Source organism: Salvia miltiorrhiza, chromosome 1 (genome assembly GCF_028751815.1).
Source record: "Salvia miltiorrhiza cultivar Shanhuang (shh) chromosome 1, IMPLAD_Smil_shh, whole genome shotgun sequence".
NCBI lineage: Eukaryota > Viridiplantae > Streptophyta > Magnoliopsida > Lamiales > Lamiaceae > Salvia > Salvia miltiorrhiza.
This window is the reverse complement of record NC_080387.1, coordinates 37,490,563-37,509,699: the sequence shown is the minus strand read 5'-3', so window position 1 is coordinate 37,509,699 and position 19,137 is coordinate 37,490,563. Positions and strand designations below refer to the sequence as shown.

At 38.8% G+C, this 19,137-nt stretch overlaps 2 protein-coding genes and 1 pseudogene across 2 annotated transcripts; all 3 read right to left on the bottom strand.

Moving 5' to 3' along the window:
• Positions 1–3,893: 3,893 nt before the first annotated feature.
• Positions 3,894–8,585, bottom strand: LOC131007657 (uncharacterized). The gene is given in 5 exon segments (XM_057934584.1): positions 3,894–4,415; positions 4,532–6,454; positions 6,456–7,847; positions 7,926–8,297; positions 8,499–8,585. Coding segments are annotated over 5 exon segments (4,296 nt in total).
• Positions 8,586–15,795: 7,210 nt separating this feature from the next.
• LOC131007652 (uncharacterized) lies at positions 15,796–17,113 on the bottom strand (annotated as a pseudogene).
• A 670-nt stretch (positions 17,114–17,783) lies between these two features.
• On the bottom strand, positions 17,784–18,626 carry LOC131007642 (glutathione S-transferase T2-like). The gene has a single exon (XM_057934561.1). The coding sequence runs from the start codon at positions 18,624–18,626 to the stop codon at positions 17,784–17,786; it is 843 nt and encodes a 280-aa protein (XP_057790544.1).
• Positions 18,627–19,137: the final 511 nt, after the last annotated feature.

Here is a 19,137-nt window from a genome sequence, read left to right as displayed (position 1 = left end):
TGACCGCCGAATTTTTTTTTTTTTTTGCGCCATTTTTCTTCTCCCATGTCTGCTTCTTCTTCTTCTTCGCAGAGAGAGAGAGAGGGTGATGCTGCATGAGATTGATGATGTAAGGGAGAGGCCTTTCTTTAGTGAAAAAAGTGGGCCGATTTTTTTTAAAAAAACATAGAGAGATGGGCTTTATTTTTGTGAAAGAGATAGTGGGAGATGGGCTTTATTTTTGTGAAAGAGATAGTGGGAGATGGGCTTTATTTTTGTGAAAGAGAGTGGGAGAGGGCTAAGGGTATTGGTTTGAGATGGGCCGATTTTTTTTTTTTTTTTACCTCTCTCTTTTTTTTTTTGATTTTTATATTATATATATATATATATATATATATATATATATATATATATATATATAGGAGTGGTGGCCCTTTTTTTTTTTTTTTAATGATTAAATTTCTCCTTTTTATTATATATATATATATATATTATATATATATATATTCAATCTTGCCTCCTTTTGCTTGCCTCCTTTTATCTTGACTAGAATTTAATTCACATTTTATTTAAATGCAAATAAATTTCTAAGTCTGGATGTGTTGCTTCCTTGCAGTGTCACGATGGTGGTCTTCAAAGATATTGTGGTCAAGGGTCAAGACTATTTGCTGATTTTGAGTGATGATGAGCAAGAGACGGAAATGGGCATGCATCTAAGAGTATTTCCGGCATTGATAGGCCACTATGTGAAACCTTGGCCCAAACTTTTGAATTCTCTATATCAGTCGGAATGGACCAGCGAGATCAGTTTGAACAAAGCGTCGAAGGCTCATACATTGCATCCGGCCCGTCCTTGGCAAAGCAAGGAATCCAATTTTCTATTGACTTTGAGGCGAAGGATCATCGATAAAGATGCCAAATGGGGAAGGGTTACAAGCTTTCGTGGGGAATTTCATTTCTTTGAAGGCTATTGGGAGTGGACTGAAGATATCCTTAGCCGCTGCGGGAATGAACTCCGAGTTGTTGGTATCTATGATGCAGTTTATGCCTCTCTTTTCACTTATGATTGCCAGCCCGAGATGGTTAAAGCGTTCTGTGAAGCTTGGTGTCCTGCGACGAACACCATTCTCACTTCATCTGGCGAGATGTCTATTTCTCTATGGGATTTACAGTATCTATCAGGGCTTCCGTGTACCGGGACACTGTATGATGAGGTTGTACCCTGCGCGAAAGAGATTCTTGGCAAAGATCAGTTTGGCAACCCGTTCATTCCCTTGAGTTGTAGATATTTACTCTCTGCTTACTATTCTCTTAAGCATCGTGATGGCAAGGATCCTAAGAGCTCAGTTTCTATCGATGAATGGATCAAATTTTGGTCGAAGGAAGCTTCAAAGTATTCTCATCTCCTGACTCGCAGGGCCAAAGAAATCTCCAACGCCCCAAATCGACTTATAATCCGAGTGGTTCATTTGAAGCGCATCAACCATGGTCTTCTGAAGAAAGGGGCTCCATTCATCGAGCTTGATGCTCTAGTGACAAGTATCACACCACTAGTACTTGGCAGCTCATATAGCTTGCTGGTTTGTGTATCTTGTGTTTCCAGATGGTGATGCCATGTCGATTAGACCAACCTCTTTCAAAATGGCAAGTTTGATGGCGTGCAAACAGAAAGTTGCCCTTACAGCTCCAGTTCTAGCCAGCATTCTACAAAGGGTTGAACACTATCTCTAGTTCTATGGAGCCTTCTCTTGTACCTGGTGACGCTACCCTTTCATTTCATATATGGTTGGATAGCGCTCTATTCTCAACCCTCACATTCCCATTCCAAGAAGCCTTAGTGTCGCCAAATGACTCTATACTCAGGCGAAGGAGATGCGAAGTATTATCTGCCTGTTGTGGTGCCGCCGAACGAATTCAGTCGTACAATTCGATTCGTTGGAATTGTACCACATTCACCAAGGAAGATGACATTTTCTATGTCGATGGTGAAAATACAAGAGAGATTGAGCAATGCTTCTTCATGGCTATTCGCTCGAGTTTTTTGGTTCGCCGGCTGGATGACCACTTCATCGTGGAGTCTTATGGTCCTCACCGCTTCAGCCGTCAATTTGGCTATTACCAAATCGTACCCAGCAGCCTTACTCAGAACATTCGAAGGACATCTTTGGAAGAAGGTCTCAACCTTTGGCGCATGTGTTTGCTGCACAGATCGCGATCAAGGGCATGTTTTCCACGATCTTTCTTTGGACATGAAGATACATTGTTCAGTCGACTATAAGACTTGGTGGGATAGGACGTACAGATTTTCTTTTGAAACAAAATCTCTTCTCCGGCTCATATCACTTTTAAAAAAGAAAAGATCAGGAAGAAGCAATCAACTCCAAAGATGGAAAGAGGAAGGTCGTCTCTACCACCCTTATAGCTGATTCTGGTAGTAGCAATTCTGAGCGTAATTGGAAAAAGAAGAGAATTTCGGGGGTCCTCAAAACCGGCCGAGGGTCACGTTGAGGAAGAGCCAACTCTAGTGGATGCCGATGTGAACAAGGTCTTTCCTCATCTCGTATCTTCTTTTCGTATTGATATATAATTTCCATTCTAATTGCATCTTCTTCTTGCCCTTTTGTAGACTTTGAAAGAAGTGTTTGGAAATAATCTTGAGAAGGGCTCACCAATCGACTGCGTATCCATTGAATCCAATAAGTTCAAACGAGATTCCTTGTCTTGCTAAACAATCCCGCCCCCGACCAATGCCATCATGTGGGGCGCCTTCCGAGTTCAATGCCACACGCATGATCGATGATGAACTCAAGTCGTGCTGCAGGATCATTTGGGGAAAGCTTCGTGACAAGGTTGAGAGAACCAAAGTCGAGTTTCTATCGGCGCTTGAAGACGAGATACGGAGTGGCCTTTCCCGTATGAAGATTATTTGTGGTCTTGACCTTTTCAACCTTGAAGATAGTATTGATGAACTATTCTCCAAAGCCACCACTTTTGATAAAGTAAGGTCGGCTTCTCATGAGATCAATGAAGGCCACACACTCAAAGTTCGAGAGGTCAAGGTTTGCCTTCAAGAGAAGTTTGCCAAAGAGAAGAAGGATGCTGCGAATTGTGATGCTTTAAAAGCGGGATCTTGATGAGTTGGAGAAACGCAAGAAAGAATTGTTGGTGTCTTTGGAGCAGCGAAGCCTGATACTCAAGACTACTCGTGGTGAGATCAAGGTACTCAAGGAAGACATGGCCAAGCTTGAGGAGGCTTCGAGAAATGATGAGGTCTTGAAGAATTTGGAAGCCTTGAAGCTTTCACTAGAGTCTATGCAGCAGATTTTGAGAGATCAAGACCCTTTTGCTTAGTATATTGCATTTTTACAATTCCTCTTTTGATGATTCTCATTTGGTTTGTCATGGATATTTTGACATCTTCTCCCAATGTTTGTGCTTCTTTTGATGACTTGATTTCTTTGCTATTTTGGAATGAAACGTTTTTGGCTTCACATAATCAACTTAAATCATAACTTGATGATATAAATTGAAAAGAGTCAAACACAACTTATGACTGAACTTAGAAATTATCTAAGCTGCCTACGTACCCTTTTGAAAGGGATCAAGTCAAACGTAGTTCATAGGATCAACAAGTGTTTGAGATTGGGTGCCGTGCACAGTTTATACTCATGCGGGCCAGGAGTAACATGCAGTTTAGGCTCGTGCGTCAAGGAGCTTTCTTCATACACTCCATTTTGTTGCTTTTCTTCATCTGACTCATTTTTGGCTTTTCTGCTTTTCTATTTTTTTTTGGTTTTTTTATGCTTTCCATTTTTTTTTTGGCTTTTCTATATATATATATATATATATATATATTTTTTTTTTTTTTTTTTGGAACTATATACATATGTACATGCTTCAACTTCTACCACCCTTCAAGGATAGTAACGTTTCAGGAACTTGCCGTTGATAGGCCCAACTCTGACGTTGTCATCAGAAAGAAGCCTGTATGCTCCGTTTGTGTAGACTTCCTTGACAACATATGGGCCATCCCACCTTGATACGAATTTGTTTCCAACACGATGAGTGACAACGATTGGCCTCCTCACAGCGAGGACCAAATCTCCAACTTGAAAAGAACGCACTCGCACCGTCTTGTTGAAAGACTTTGAGAGGCGAGCTTGGTAGCATTCTAACTTTTGCTGAGCTTCCAGCCTTTTCTCATCTAGAGCTTCGAGTTCCTCCAGACGCAGACGTGCATTTTCTTCTTCAGTTAGCCCTTCCTGAATGGCCATTCTCAAAGAGGGAATTTGTTGCTCGAGAGGAATGACAGCTTCAACCCCATATACCAAAGAGTAAGGCGTTGCCTGCGTAGGAGTTCTATAGGTGGTTCGATATGCCCACAATGCTTCCCCAATACGTTCATGCCAGTCACGCTTTGATTTTGAAACAATTTTCTTCAACAGATTGCACAAAGTCTTGTTGAATGCTTCAGCCAACCATTTGCCGGTGCATTATACATCGATGACTTCCGTTGCTTGAAGCCGAATTTTTCACAAAGCTTGTTTATCACCGTGTTGCTGAAAGGTGTTCCATTATCAGTTATGATGTAGCGAGGAACTCCATAGCGATAGATGATGTTGGTCTTGATAAACTCAGCAACGGTCTCTTTCTTCACTTCTCTTAATGGTATCGCCTCAGCCCACTTGGAGAAGTAATCGGTCGCTGCCAAAATGTATAAATGCCCCCCTGATGATTTTGTCAATGGACCAACAACATCCATGCCCCAGGCATCAAAAGGCCAGGACGCAACCGTGGGGTGTAGTGGTTCGGGCGGTTGATGGATGAGGTTTGCATGAAATTGGCAGGCTTGATATCTTTGCGCATAATCCAAACAATCTTTCACCATAGTTGGCCAGTAGTAGCCCATCCTCTTGATTCGGAAGTGCAGCTTTGGACCTGACTGGTGAGCACCGCAAATGCCAGAATGCGCCTCTTCCATGGCTTTAGCAGCTTCCTCACTACTTAGGCACCTGAGAAATACTCCATCAAAAGACCTCCTATAAAGCGTCCCTTTGAAGAAAATGAAACGAGTGGCGCGCCGTCGGATGTCAACCCTTCGACGTGGATCATTTGGTAATTTATCATACTTCAAGTAATCGACCAACAGCTGGCGCCAATCTTCCTCCTCAATTTCGAAGACCTCAACAAGATGACTTTCAATTTCTTCGCATTTCTCTTCTTCAAAAATAGGTGGTATAACCCATCTTTCACACATTGGAATTTGAATTTCGCCACTGATCATAGCTATGGTAGACGCGAGTTTAGCCAAGGCATCTGCTTGCTTATTTTCACTTCTTGGAACATGTTCGATTTCCACATCTCCAAGCCATTCAATGATCTTGCGAGCATACTTGACGTATGGCAATAATTCAGGTTTCTTCACTTCATACAGTCCAAGTATTTGATTAACCACCAATTTAGAATCACCATATACTTTGAGGTGAGATTGCTGCATATTCAACGCCATTTCCAAACCGAGGATCAGAGCTTGATATTCTGCTACATTGTTAGAGCAATTCTCAGTTAGAGTGAAGGAAAATGGCAACACTTGATGTTCTGGTGTCACGAACACGATCCCGGCACCAGCACCTTCTTTATGAGATGCTCCATCGAAAAACATCCACCATGGTAGGGCGACATCGATTACAAGTGCATCTTCATCCGGGAGGTCATCACTTAGCTCCCATTCAGCCGGAATTGGGTGGTCTGCTAAGAAGTCTGCCAACACTTGTCCCTTCACAGCCTTTTGAGGAACATACACAATCTCAAATTGTTGCAGTTGGAGGTACCAACGTGCAAGCCTGTCCGATAAAACAGGTCTTGACATCACAAACTTTAAAGGGTTTGCCTTGGATATAAGGCGGACAGTGTGAGCTTGGAAATAATGCTTAAGCTTTTGGATGGAGAAAATCAATGCCAAACACAGCTTCTCAATTGGAGCATATTTCAACTCATTTGGTGTCATTGTTCTGCTCAAGTAGTATAATGCATTCTCTTTTCCACCTTCATTTTCTTGCGCAAGCAGAGCTCCCATGGATCGTTCTTGAGCAGCAATATACAAAATCAAGGGGCGTCCTGGCACAGGTGCTGCTAATACAGGAGGCTGCATCAAGTAAGATTTGATATTCTTGAAAGCATTTCTACATGACTCATCCCACTCGAATGGTATACCCTTCTTCATAATTCGGCTAAATGGTTGACACCTTCCAGCTAAATTTGAAATAAACCTTCGTAAGTATGCTAACTTCCCTTGCAAACTTTTCAGGTCATGGATATTTCGAGGTTCGGGCATTTTTAGTATGGCATCAATCTTTGCTTGTTCAATTTCTATCCCTTGATGGCGAACGATGAACCCAAGAAATTTGCCAGACTTAACACCAAATGCGCATTTTAGTGGATTCATCTTCAACTGATGTTTTCTCAATCGCTCAAAAAACCATTCGTAGATCTTGTAGGTGATTGTTTCGTTTTTTGGACTTAACCACCAAATCATCCACGTAACACTCAACATTTTTATGAAGTATATCATCAAATATCTTCTGCATGGCTCTTTGGTAAGTGGCACCAGCGTTCTTCAACCCAAATGGCATCACTTTGTAGCAATAGATTCCTTTCGGGGTTCGAAATGCTGTTAACTCTTCCTCATTTGGTGACATGCGAATTTGATTGTAACCGGAAGATCCATCCATGAAGGTTAATGCTTCATGCCCAGTTGTGGCATCGATCATCAATTCGGCAATTGGCAATGGAAAGTCATCCTTGGGGCATGCTTCATTCAAGTCCCTGAAGTCAACACATACACGAATTTGTCCATTTTTCTTTCTTACTGGAACAATGCTTGAAATCCATGTTGGGTATTTGACTTCTCTAATAAAACCCACATTGATGAGTTTGTTCACTTCAGCCTCAATTAGAGGAACTAATTCTGGTCGGAATCGGCGCTGGGCCTGCTTGACTGGTCGTGCATCCTTTCTAACGGCTAAATGATGAACAGCTATCTTGGAGCTCAACCCCGGCATTTCCTTATAAGACCATGCAAAGATGTCTTTGAATTCTTTGAGCAATTCGATATATGAGTATTCCTCATCAACAGTCAACAACGCGCTGATGTAAGTGGGTCGTGGATCTTCAATAGTGCCCAAATTAATTTCTCTCAATTCATCAACAGTAGCCTTAACTCCTTCTTCAAACTGTTGAGGAGCTATTTCAGCGTCTTCTTCTTCGACAACCACTTCTTCACATGAGGTGATATGGTTTGATGTAACAATATCTTCGCAACGCACTTGACCTTGAGTAGTATGAGAAATTGGATTGTTAGCACCATTAGTAATGTAGTAAGATGAAGCCACACTTTCTCTATCTTCATCGTCTTCGGCATCTCGTGTAAAGATGATTGTCTTCATTTTGGCCTTCAATTCTTTTCCACATGATATGAGCAAAGTGGTACACCTCTTCATACGAGAAGGAATCGAGCTCCTTAGCTTTTCTGTTATGTCTAATTCATTGGCCCTTTTTGTCACGTCCTTTTTCCATGACTTGCCTTTGCCAAGCCTTTTAAAGACAGATATTCGTTGAGCTTTTCTTTCATCCAATCTTTTGAAAACAGAAACCCTTTGGGTTCTCCGATTGCTTGAAGATTTCGGGATTTGCTTGGTGCTAGCATAGTTAGCAGTGGCTCTCTTGATGGCAATACGAATGGGGCTTTGCACCATGTATCCCAAGCCTGCCTTGGGATTTTGGCTTGTATTGGAAGTTTTTCTCACATGAGACTTTGACGTGGAGCTTTCTTGGGGATTGTATCCAGCATTCACAAGGAGTTTGTATGCCTTCGGACCAAAGTGTTTTGAGAGTTCTTTGTCTGAGAGATCTCCATGTTCTGTGGCGCCACTTTGCTTTGGTTGGACAAAATCTTTGAGTGACTGAGGAATGGGCTTTTTGGCATCAATCTTAGTCAAAGGGATGGTGAAACCTTCCATCTTTGGGCGAGATTCTTTCTCTTGGGGGGATCCTGACTCCTCCTGTGGTACATCCCTTTCCACCATTGTTGCTTTAGTTCTTCCCAAATAGAATTGAGCATCGGCGAAATGTGACTCTGCTTCTGTGAAAGGTTTGTGATCACCAACCACTTTTCTTACGGTGCCATTTTGATAGTATTTGAAGCATTGATGCAATGTAGAAGGAATGACACCATTTTCGTGAAGCCACGGTCGCCCTAGAAGCATATTGTAGGATGTCCTTGCATCAATCACATGAAGCAACGCCGCGGAGTCCATGTCCTGCATTTGCAATCGTAGCTTTATAGTACCAAGAGCTCTTTGCCCTTCATGGTTGAAACCTTGAATCATCAATCGACTGTTTGACAGCTCTTCTGCTTGGATTCCCAATTGCTTCAAAGTCCTTAGTGGCAAGATATTGACTGCCGAGCCTCCATCGATGAGAATTCGATTGACCTTTTGCTCCTGTGTATAACAACTCACGAACAATGGCCTGTTATGAGGTTCGAATCCAAGTTGCAAGTCTTCATTGGAGAATGTGATTGCCAATGCATCATCGTCTTCTTCCATGTTTATTTCAGGTTCTTCATCTACTTGGTTGGATGTATCATACAGGGTTCCAATACCTTCTATTATGTCGTTCAAGTCGGTGGAGACCATATTTACAGTAGTAGCGTCTTCTTCAAGAGATATTTTCCCTTCTCGAGCTAACCGCATGACCCTGTCTTTGAAGATGAAGCAATCATGTATGGGGTGCCCAACCAGACGATGGTATTTGCAATAATTTGGATCGTCTGTCCTCCCTGCTTCATTTGGTCGCTTCATTTCTGGCAACTCGATAAGCTTTTCTTTGAGCAGGTCATCAAAAATTCCTGAAACATCAGAGTCTAAGAAAGGGTATTGCTTTTGTTGCATTTCTTTCAAGGTAAGTCTTCTTTGCCCCATGTCTCGGGAAGAGTTCTGATTGTCTCGTGGAGCATTCTGGTTGTCTTCCTGATTAACTTCTTTCTTTAGAAATTTCACAGAAGTTGCTTTCACTGCCATAGATTCCTTCTTTGGTGCTTTGTCATATGGTTTTCCTCCTTTCTTGAATTCTGGCTTGAATTTGCTAGACTCCTGGATTGGTGGTCCTTCGATCCCTCTTGCCATCATGCTCAACTCCATATCATGAGCTCTAGTGGCTAGTTCCTCGAATGTTCTTGGCTGGATTCCTCGCAGAATATATTGCAAGCCCCAATGCATCCCTTGAATACACATTTCGATGGCAGATGATTCTGACAATCGATCCTTGCAGTTGAGACAAAGGTTTCTCCATCGGTTGATGTAGTCAATGACTGGCTCTTCTTTGAATTGACGTGAACTTGTGAGCTCCACCATGCTGACAGTTCTTCTAGTGCTATAGAAGCGGTTGAGGAACTCATGCTCCAGTTGTTCCCAACTATCAATTGAGTTTGATTCTAAGTCTGTGTACCAATCAAAGGCATTACCTTTCAATGAGCGAACAAACTGTTTGACCAAATGATCTCCATAAGTACCAGCGTTGTTGCATGTTTCAATGAAATGAGCCACATGTTGTCTTGGATTTCCTTTGCCATCAAACTGTTGAAATTTTGGTGGTTGATAGCCAAGAGGCATCCTCATACTGTCAATTCGCCGAGTATATGGCTTGGAGTAAGTTAACGATGACTTGGAGCTTCCATCGGAGTTATTCTTCATTGTTGCTTCAATGAACTCTTTGAGTTGGTCAATGGGAATGAGGCCACCAGACGAGAAGAGAATGTCTTTTCCTGAAGGCCTTTTTCCATCACTCTTTGATTTGTCTTTGGAGATTTCTTCATCGTTATTATCTCCATCTTCTTCGCTTTCTTCGCCTTTCCTATCGTTGTTGGCGTGGCTTGAATCTCCTTTTTCTCCTTTAAGCTTTGCAATCTGGGCATCTTGCTCTTGGATGTGCTTGGTTAGAGATTCAACCATCTTTGTCAAGTTCAAGAGTTGTTCCTCCATGGTGGAAGTATTTGTCATCATGACACTTGCATGGAGTTGATAATTTTCAGTGGGGAATGTGAAACTTCTCTCAAAGTTGTCATCTTCTTCATGGATAGATGGAAGACGGGAGGTCGACTTTGACACCTCTTGTATCAATTTTGCTTTGCTTCGCGTGATCACACCGATGCTTTCCGAAGAACCTTTAGATGAAGCTGGAGCAGTTGCATTTGGTTGAATGGACATTGTTCAAGATTTTTGGTGAAGAGTAGAGATGAGAGGTAGAGATGTCCCACTGGGCGTGCCAAAATTTGTAAACACAAATTTTTTTTGTATTTCAATTTGATAAAATACAAAATGCGTTACAAAGATAATTTGATAGATTTGAAGATAGATTTATGCGGGTTGCAATCTCTAGTTAATCCTCTGATTCTTCTCTTCCATTTGATTCTTGAACAAGCTCGAAGGTTCTTGAAATACTTGTTTTGATGACGCCAATCCAAAGGACTTAAGTCATGATTTTGGATTGAACATTGAACTTGATTTGATTTGAGAACATTCTTAGAATTTGTAAGAATGCCTTGAAGCTTTTGAACTTGATTTGATTTGATTTGAAGAACGTCCTTAGAATTTGTAAGAACGCCTTGAAGCTTCGGGATTTGGTTGATTTGATTTGAGGAAGATCGTTCTTGGAATTTGTAAGAACGCCTTGAAGCTTCGGGATTTGGTTGATTTGATTTGAGGAAGATCGTTCTTGGAATTTGTAAGAACGCCTTGATCACTTGAAGATTTGAAGGTTTGATCACTTGAAGATACTTGAATACTTGAAGATTTTGAAGGATACTTGAAGATAGGAAGATCGTTCTTGGAATTTGTAAGAACGCCTTGATCACTTGAAGATTTGAAGGTTTGATCACTTGAAGATACTTGAATACTTGAAGATTTTGAAGGATACTTGAAGATTTGAATGCTCAAATACTTGAAGATTCGAAGGATACTTGAAGATTTGAATACTCAAACGATTGAAGATTTGAAGGAGACTTGAACGTTAGATAGAATTCTTCAAGATACTTGAATACTTGGAAGAATACTTGAACTCTCCAATTCTCCGCCTCTTCTACTTGTGATACTAGAGAGAATTCTTTGTGCTCTTCGATCTTCCACTCCTTCGAGTTGTGATAATGAACACCCCAACACCTCTATTTATAGATTTTAGAGATGGGCTTCGTGGGCTTTATGGGCTTTGGGCCTTCATGCATGGGCCTTAGGGCCTTAAGTGGCCAATAAGCCCATTAATTCATTTTATTAAATATTAATCATATATATCTATTTAATTAGGAATAAAATCCTATTTAATAAAATAGAAAATATAATTGAATATTTAATTCATGAATTTACACGTGGCACGATTTAATTCGACGACAATTTCATTGTCTACAGTAGTATAAGAAATTCTACGGTTTAAAACATGTTATAAAAAATTGCGCTTAACAATACTAAATTATAGCCAATGAGGTCTTTACTACAATGGCAAAACTGAAGTATTCAAAGACTCTTCTTTTGTTAGAAGTCTTGGATTCAATCTCGTCTGCGTGCGATGATATTTTTTTACTTTAGGTGGTATTGTAGTCCGGCCGCCTGCGTGCGGTGTTGTATTATTGGGTGTTGAGGTCTCATACGCAGGGCATTTCTCGCCTGCGTGCGGTGATGTTTTTTCACCGTTTGGATGGTGGTGAAATCCCGTCTGCGTGCGAGTTGCATAATATAATTATATTCAGATATTGTTAGGTCCAGAGGGTCTCGAATAGGTGTATGGGGGGAATACACCTATGGGCTATTTTTAACGAATCCTCAATCAGAGGGATCTCAGTCAGAGATCAAAATGAAACTTTGCATGCAAACACAGACTCCTGTTTCACTGAAAACAGTTTTGACCAAACAGGGTTGACGACTGATACTGAAAGCTCTTCAGTAAAGAGTTATCAGTTAAGTTGTTGAAACTTAACTGATGCACGTAAGGGCTTCAGTCGTGTTTGCTAAGACAGAGATGATAACACTCTTCCTGACTATCAAAAGATAGATCAGTCAGACTGATATCATACGCAGCGGAAATTAAACTTAGTTTCGCAATAGCCTCGGTGGAGCACGTTGTTGGTTGTTAGGTTACTCTTTGCAGTTAATCAGTGTTCAGTTTATCAATTGAAATAACACAAGTAAGAATGTAAAACTGAAAGCTGTAAACAACACAGAGACTTTTACGTGGTTCAGAAAAACCCTTTCCTACATCCACTGTCGGTTGATCAGACCAACAATCTACTCCGCAAGTGCTTAACAGGTGCACTGCAAACCAAACCGTGTGCTTGCCGGGTGCACACAACCGTACCACTGAAGAAAACCCTTCTTCAGGACCCACGCTTCACTCGCGTCGGATTTCTCTGCTCAACACAACCCGTGCTAAGACTTCTCACTCAGAGTCAAAGTACCTTCCTGAACTCCGAATCACTCAAACACTCTTTTGGGGAGGAGGTTTGAACGAGTGTCAACTTCACTACAAAGAACAAGTTCTTTGAAGCAAGTTTGACCTTTGGCTTCTGGGTAAACAGAGGTTTGCCTAAGGTCTAAGAGAATGTGTGTAATCAGCAGTGACTGATTTTGGCTTTGGAATTCTCTTCTTCAATTCAAGCTTTGGGGAGATTAAGCTTTAGGCTGAGTAGCAATTTCGGCAGAGCTTCAGCTTATGTCGTTGAATCGGTGAAGGTTGAAGTGGTCCTCGAGTGCTATTTGTAGGAGAACTCTTGAATAGATCCGTTGGCGTAGAACGTTATCAAGATTTCTTCCGTTGGAGAGCAATTCGAATTTGGGTTGAGGCTTCAATCTTCGAGGTTCTTTGTCTGGGTGGAAACGGCTCTCTTTGATGGGCAAGAGATGTGACGTCTCTGAAAAGTAACCACCAGATAGGAATGACCTCTGCAGAGATAAAGATATCCTGAGATCTCTGCATTTAATGCGGCTGTACTTTGTGAGTACGTGGCTTCCTCTGAACGTTGGAAGATCAGTCCTAGGAGGAATGTTCAACTGATACTTGACTTTAGTATCAGTCCATTGCGCGCATTAAGTAATCAGTCTTCAACTGATTCTTCAACTGATACTTCAGTTGGTATCTGCAGTCTTCAGTCTTCAGTCATTCGTTCTTCAGTCTTCAGTCTTCGACACCGCAAACTAAACTAGAAACGAACTCTAACACTTGAGTTCAAAGCAATTCTAGTCTATTACAATTGAGTCCTATGAATTTTGGTATCATCAAAACAAGGGTTAGGATATTCCACAAGGTTCCCAACAGATATCTCTTGTAATTAAAAAAAAAAAACAATACTAAATGATACTCATATAAGTAAATATTGCTACCCTTATGATGTATAATTTCGTTTTATTTATCCTATATATTTCATATCTCATAATTGAACGATCGTGAGTCCATCACACAGAAAAATTTAAAATCGAACTATTCATAGCACACTTTTAAATAATGATTGCGGAAACACAGAAGCTGATTTCTACTTTAGATACGATCTCAACTCAAAGTCAAGATTTGGTACGAGAAATGTACGTCTAGGGATGGCAACAGGTTGGATTTGGATCAGATCTCATCAATATCAGATCCAGATTGTTTTAATTTATGGGTTTCAGATCCGCCCCAGATCCAACGAATCTGAAAATTTGGGATCCAGATCCAGATTCGTCAGATCCGCGGGTCCACAGGTCCAAATTCATGGATCTACTGTTTTTAAATTAAATTAAAAAAAAAATCACAAAACCAACAACATCTAGTTTCCATCATAAAAAATATTGCACAAAACATATTCATGCAATACAAAGTCTCAACATAGAAAAATAAGTCACTAAAAATTCAAAATAAACAAATTTCAATGCTCAAGTCAATGATAACAAGTCTTCCAAATTACATTTCGTAAGAAAAAAAGTCTTCATCGTGTATTGTTTTTAATTTTTAATATATTTAATATTATTAATAAAATAAATATAAAAAATATATATTAAATAAAATGGATCCACGGGTCGGATTTGGGTCGGATCCGAATCTAAAATTTCAAGATCCAGATCCGTTTTAAAAATTGAGATCCAGACAAAAAAATGAGATTCAGACCCTGAAAAATGGATCTGGATCCACAAATTTGGGCTGGGTCCAAGATCCACTGCCATCTCTTATACATCGATTAAAAAATACTTAATTTTGATAAATTGTACGTCAAAAATGTCCATTTTAATAAAAATATGTTAAATCTACTAATTTTTAAATTATTTTGATTGGATAATGTATGTTGTTCGATGAGATAATACATTTTTCGAGTAGATTATATATTATCATGTCAGACAAATACATTATCACATCGGTCAATTGTGCGCGCGATGGGATAATGCATGGTTCTTCGGTAGAATAATGTATTATTTGATTAAATAATTTATGTATTTTTAAATTTTTTAACCTATTAAATATGAAAAATAAATATTTTAAGGGGGTGTATTGGTTGAGTTTATAGAAATTTTTTGGACTTTGAAAGTACGGTGGTATTCAATCCAAACTTTTAAAAGTCTTTAAAAATCTAGAAGTATTCAATACGGATTTTAAAAAAGTCTTAAAAAATTATTAGATATCCAAAAGTCTGTGGATCTTAAACCTCTATGGATTTTGATGGATTTTCCTTTAGACCATGTTTATCAGCAACCACTCAACCATCCAACCATCCAACCATATTCAATATTTAATTAATTTCTATCTCTTCCACATCATTAATATTCATCCCAACCCAACCACCTATATTTTTGTTGATTTATCAATGACCATCCCAACCATCCAACCACAATATTATATATAATTATTTAATTATTATTTTTAATCGTAAGAATTTTAATAATATTAAATATAAATTAAAATATTGTAAAAAATTAAAATAGAAAAAATAACAAATTGATAAAAATTCAAACTACGACAAACTAAAAATTTAAACTACAAAAATTCAAACTCAAAATTGAAAAAAAAAAGCATAATCCATATTAAGTATTTAATTATAATCGGTAAACTTTGAGAATTTAAAGGTGTGTTGAAATATAGCAAGAGTGGTCTTTATTTGTAGAGAATAAAAAAATATAAATTTTGATTTTTTTAATTTATTTTTAAAATATTTTATATGAAGGATATAATAATTTTAGCTATTTAAATAAATAAAATCTTTCAAATCAATAAATTAAGGACAAGTGTCATATTATCATTGGTTCCTTGTTGATGGAGAGAAGAGACCAGGCTGGTCTCATTTTGGTGATGGTCCAATTCCAAACCATTCAAATTTTTTTTTTTTAATTTGCTTACCCACGTGGCGGTCGACCTGGTTGGCTAAAAGCAATTGATAAACTTAGTCTTAGACCATCTTTATCAGCAACCATCCAACCACCCAACCATCCAACCATCTTTAATATTTAATTAATATCTCTCTCTTCCACATCACTAATATTCATTCCAACCCAACCACCTCGATTTTTGTTCATTTATCAATGACCACCCCAACCATCCAACCACCCAACCACAACATAATTTTATAATTATTTTATTATTATTTTTAATCATAATAATTTTAATAATATTAAATATAAATTAAAATATTATAAAAAATTAAAATAAAAAAATAACAAACTAATAAAAATTTAAATTACGACAAACTAAAAATATAAATTACAACAATCCAAACTCGAAATAGAAAAAAAAAAAACAATACATACTACACATTTAATTATCATGTCCAAACTTTTGCCATACATGCTCGATCAAGTCATGTAATAGAGAGCTGTGATCTTCTCTATTGCGAAGTTGGGACCTATTTCTCATATAGCTCGCTAGACTTGCAATCCTATTCGTAGAGTATACGATATCATTAGTTTCTTCCCCATCTTCACTTCGATGAGTATTCTATCTTAGTCGATCTTCGATGAATTCTGTAGGATCATGATAGTTAAGGTAAGTACTTCTTTCATCTTCCACTATCATATTATGCATAATGATGCAAGCAATCATTATCTTTACCATAATATCACGATCCCAAATAAGGCATGGCCGCTTGATAAAAGCAAAACGCGCTTGTAAAACTCCAAATGCTCGCTCAACATCTTTTCGGGCAGCCTCTTGATGTTGAGCAAACAACTGGTGCTTTCGAAGTTGTGGAGTAGGAATAGATTTGATAAATGCCGCCCATTGAGGATATATACCATCAGTGAGATAATATCCCATATTTCTTTCGCGACCATTAACGATATAATTGACCTTAGGTGCTCGACCTTCCAAGATATCATCAAAAACAGGCGATTGATTAAGTACATTGATATCATTTCTTGAACCTGGGGTTCCAAAAAATGCATGCCAGATCCATAGGTCTTGTGATGCAACTGCTTCCAGAATAATTGTCTGCGTACCGCTTCGTCCTGCATATTGCCCTGCCCATGCAGTAGGACAATTTTTCCATTCCCAATGCATACAATCAATACTGCCCATTATGCCTGGGAACCCTCGCCGTTCTCCGATATGAAGAAGAGCTGCCATATCTTCTTCAGTTGGCTTTCTGAGGTACTCAGCTCCGAAATTGGAAATGACACCTTCAACAAATTTGATGACTGATTTACGAATGACTTGGGCACTCATTCGTAAGTATTCGTCATGCAAATCGGCTGAGGTGCCATATGCCAACACCCTCATAGCTGCAGTACATTTTTGAATTGGAGACATACCAAGACGGCCAGCTGCATCAGGGTGTTGTTGAAAAAATTTATCGGTGGCGACGAACTTGTTCATTATACGTTCGAACAAAGGCTTTCGCATGCGAAACCTTGTTCGAAAATATTTTGGGGGATAGATTGGATCTTCTGAAAAGTACTGCTCGAACACACCTTCATGACCTATCTCACGTCTTCTTTCAATATACCGTCTCCTTCCTCTAATAACATGATTGGTAGGTTGTACAGATAGACTTGCGGCACATAGATGACCACATCCTCAATGATGCGATCAAGTTGGCAATTATGTTCGGCAACGCTTTGTTCCCATGCTTCATCATCGCTAGAATTTGAAGCATCAATATTAGAAATAGAGGCCATTTTTTGAAGATGAGTTTTTTCTATGTAGAGTATAAAGAGGTAATTGTTCTGTCATTTGAGAGAGTACATGGATAAATATATAAGCAAGAGCATGATAAGTGTCACATGCTATCTTTTGGAACTATCGTGACAATAATTCAGAAATCACATGGGTGGTACCACCGAAAGTAAAAGCTTTTGGAACTATCATGACAATAATTCAGAAATCACATGGGTGGTGCCACCGAAAGTAAAAGCTTTTTGGAAATGTTGTGACAATAATTCAGAAGTCACATGGGTGGTGCCACCGAAAGTAAAAGATTTTGGAAATGTCTTGACAAAATGAAATTACATTGAAATTACACAAAATGAAATTACATTGAAATTACACAAAGCGAAATTACATTGAAATTGCACATGCTGAAATTACATTGAAATTACACAAAATGAAATTACATTGAAATTACACAAAGCGAAATTACATTGAAATTTCACATGCTGAAATTACATTGAAATTACATAAAATGAAATAATTACATTGAAATTGCATAAATTGAAATTACATAAATAAACCATACAACAATAATTTAAATAACACAATAATTAAAAACAAGCATCATAAGTTCGATTACATTCAATAAAGTTCTGCCATTAGCTGACGTTTGAGAGCTTCCTCATCTGGAGATAACTGGTTTTTTTCATCAACGTATTCAACGTAGATGTTTTCATTTCTTTTTCACGTGTGATCCTCATTTCACATAGTTCAGCGGTGAAAGCATTTGAAACAATCGAAGATTGTGATTCTGTTTGTTTTCCTTTTCTTTTAGCCTTAGCTTTAGCTTTATCCCAACCAATAGGACGATGAAATTTTGAAGCATCACTACCTGGAGTTTCTGGAGTGGAGTCGGATGGAGGATCCACATCTTCATTTGTCCTCGATTTTTTTGAGCTGTTGCGACTTTCATCAACACTGTCTTCGTCGTCTGGGTGAGAACGTCGTACAAAACCAGTACTATCCAATTTCAGTTCCCAGTTCGGATAGCTGCTCATAACTTTTTCAAACACCTCATGGTGTGTAAACGTAGGTTTACCATAAATTGTTTGAGCTGTTTTCTCGATGTCCTCTTTGGACTGACCGCTCGTTCGTCGCTCATATGCTTTCTTGTATGCAGCAACCCACAGAGTTACATTTTTGTTGAGGCGTTTGTAACGGTTCCTCAATGATTCCACACTCCTTCGACCTCCAATTTCTGGATTATCTGCTCGACTTTGCTCATACATATCTGCAACAGTTTTCCAAAACGACTTACTATTTCGGTTAGTGCCAACAATTGGATTGTTATTGACAAAGCACCAAATAGACATTAGTGATATATCTTCTATATCAGTCCAACTTTGAGCACTGTTGGAAGGATTTGCAGAAAAATTTTCAGAGGTTTGGTGATATTCAGAAATAGGAGAATCAGTTGGATTATGCGAGAACTCTGAATTCATAGCATAATCAAACTCCGGGAATTCATTGGAGCTGGAATATCAGCAAGATTTGGATAATAGTCTTTGGAGGGATTACAATTTTGAAAGTTGAAGAAAGAATTATTGTCTCGATCCATTGAAAAATAGAGGAACAAATATTAGAAGTTATATGTAGAGAGGATAAATGGGAGAATTTGAAGGTGCATTGAAATATAGCAAGAGTGGTCTCTATTTATAGAGAATGAAAAAATATAAATTTTGATATTTTTAATTATTTTTTTTAATATTTTATATAACACATATATTAATTTTTATCAATTATCCAAACAAAATCTACTCAACCAATAAATGTGGACAAATGTCACACCACCATTCATCCAAAGTTGGATGAGAGAGAGAGAGAGAGACCACCATGGTCACATTTTCTTCCTGGTCAACCAAGACTTGAACTCCACCTTTTAATTGTTATTTTTTTTTCATTTAGCGTAGGTGGCGGTCGATCACCCTTTGTTTTTGCCACCGATAAAGATGG

Bases quoted from the DNA above. Each gene is read 5' to 3' on its own strand.
- LOC131007642 (XM_057934561.1), bottom strand. From the start codon at position 18,626: ATGAATTCAGAGTTCTCGCATAATCCAACTGATTCTCCTATTTCTGAA.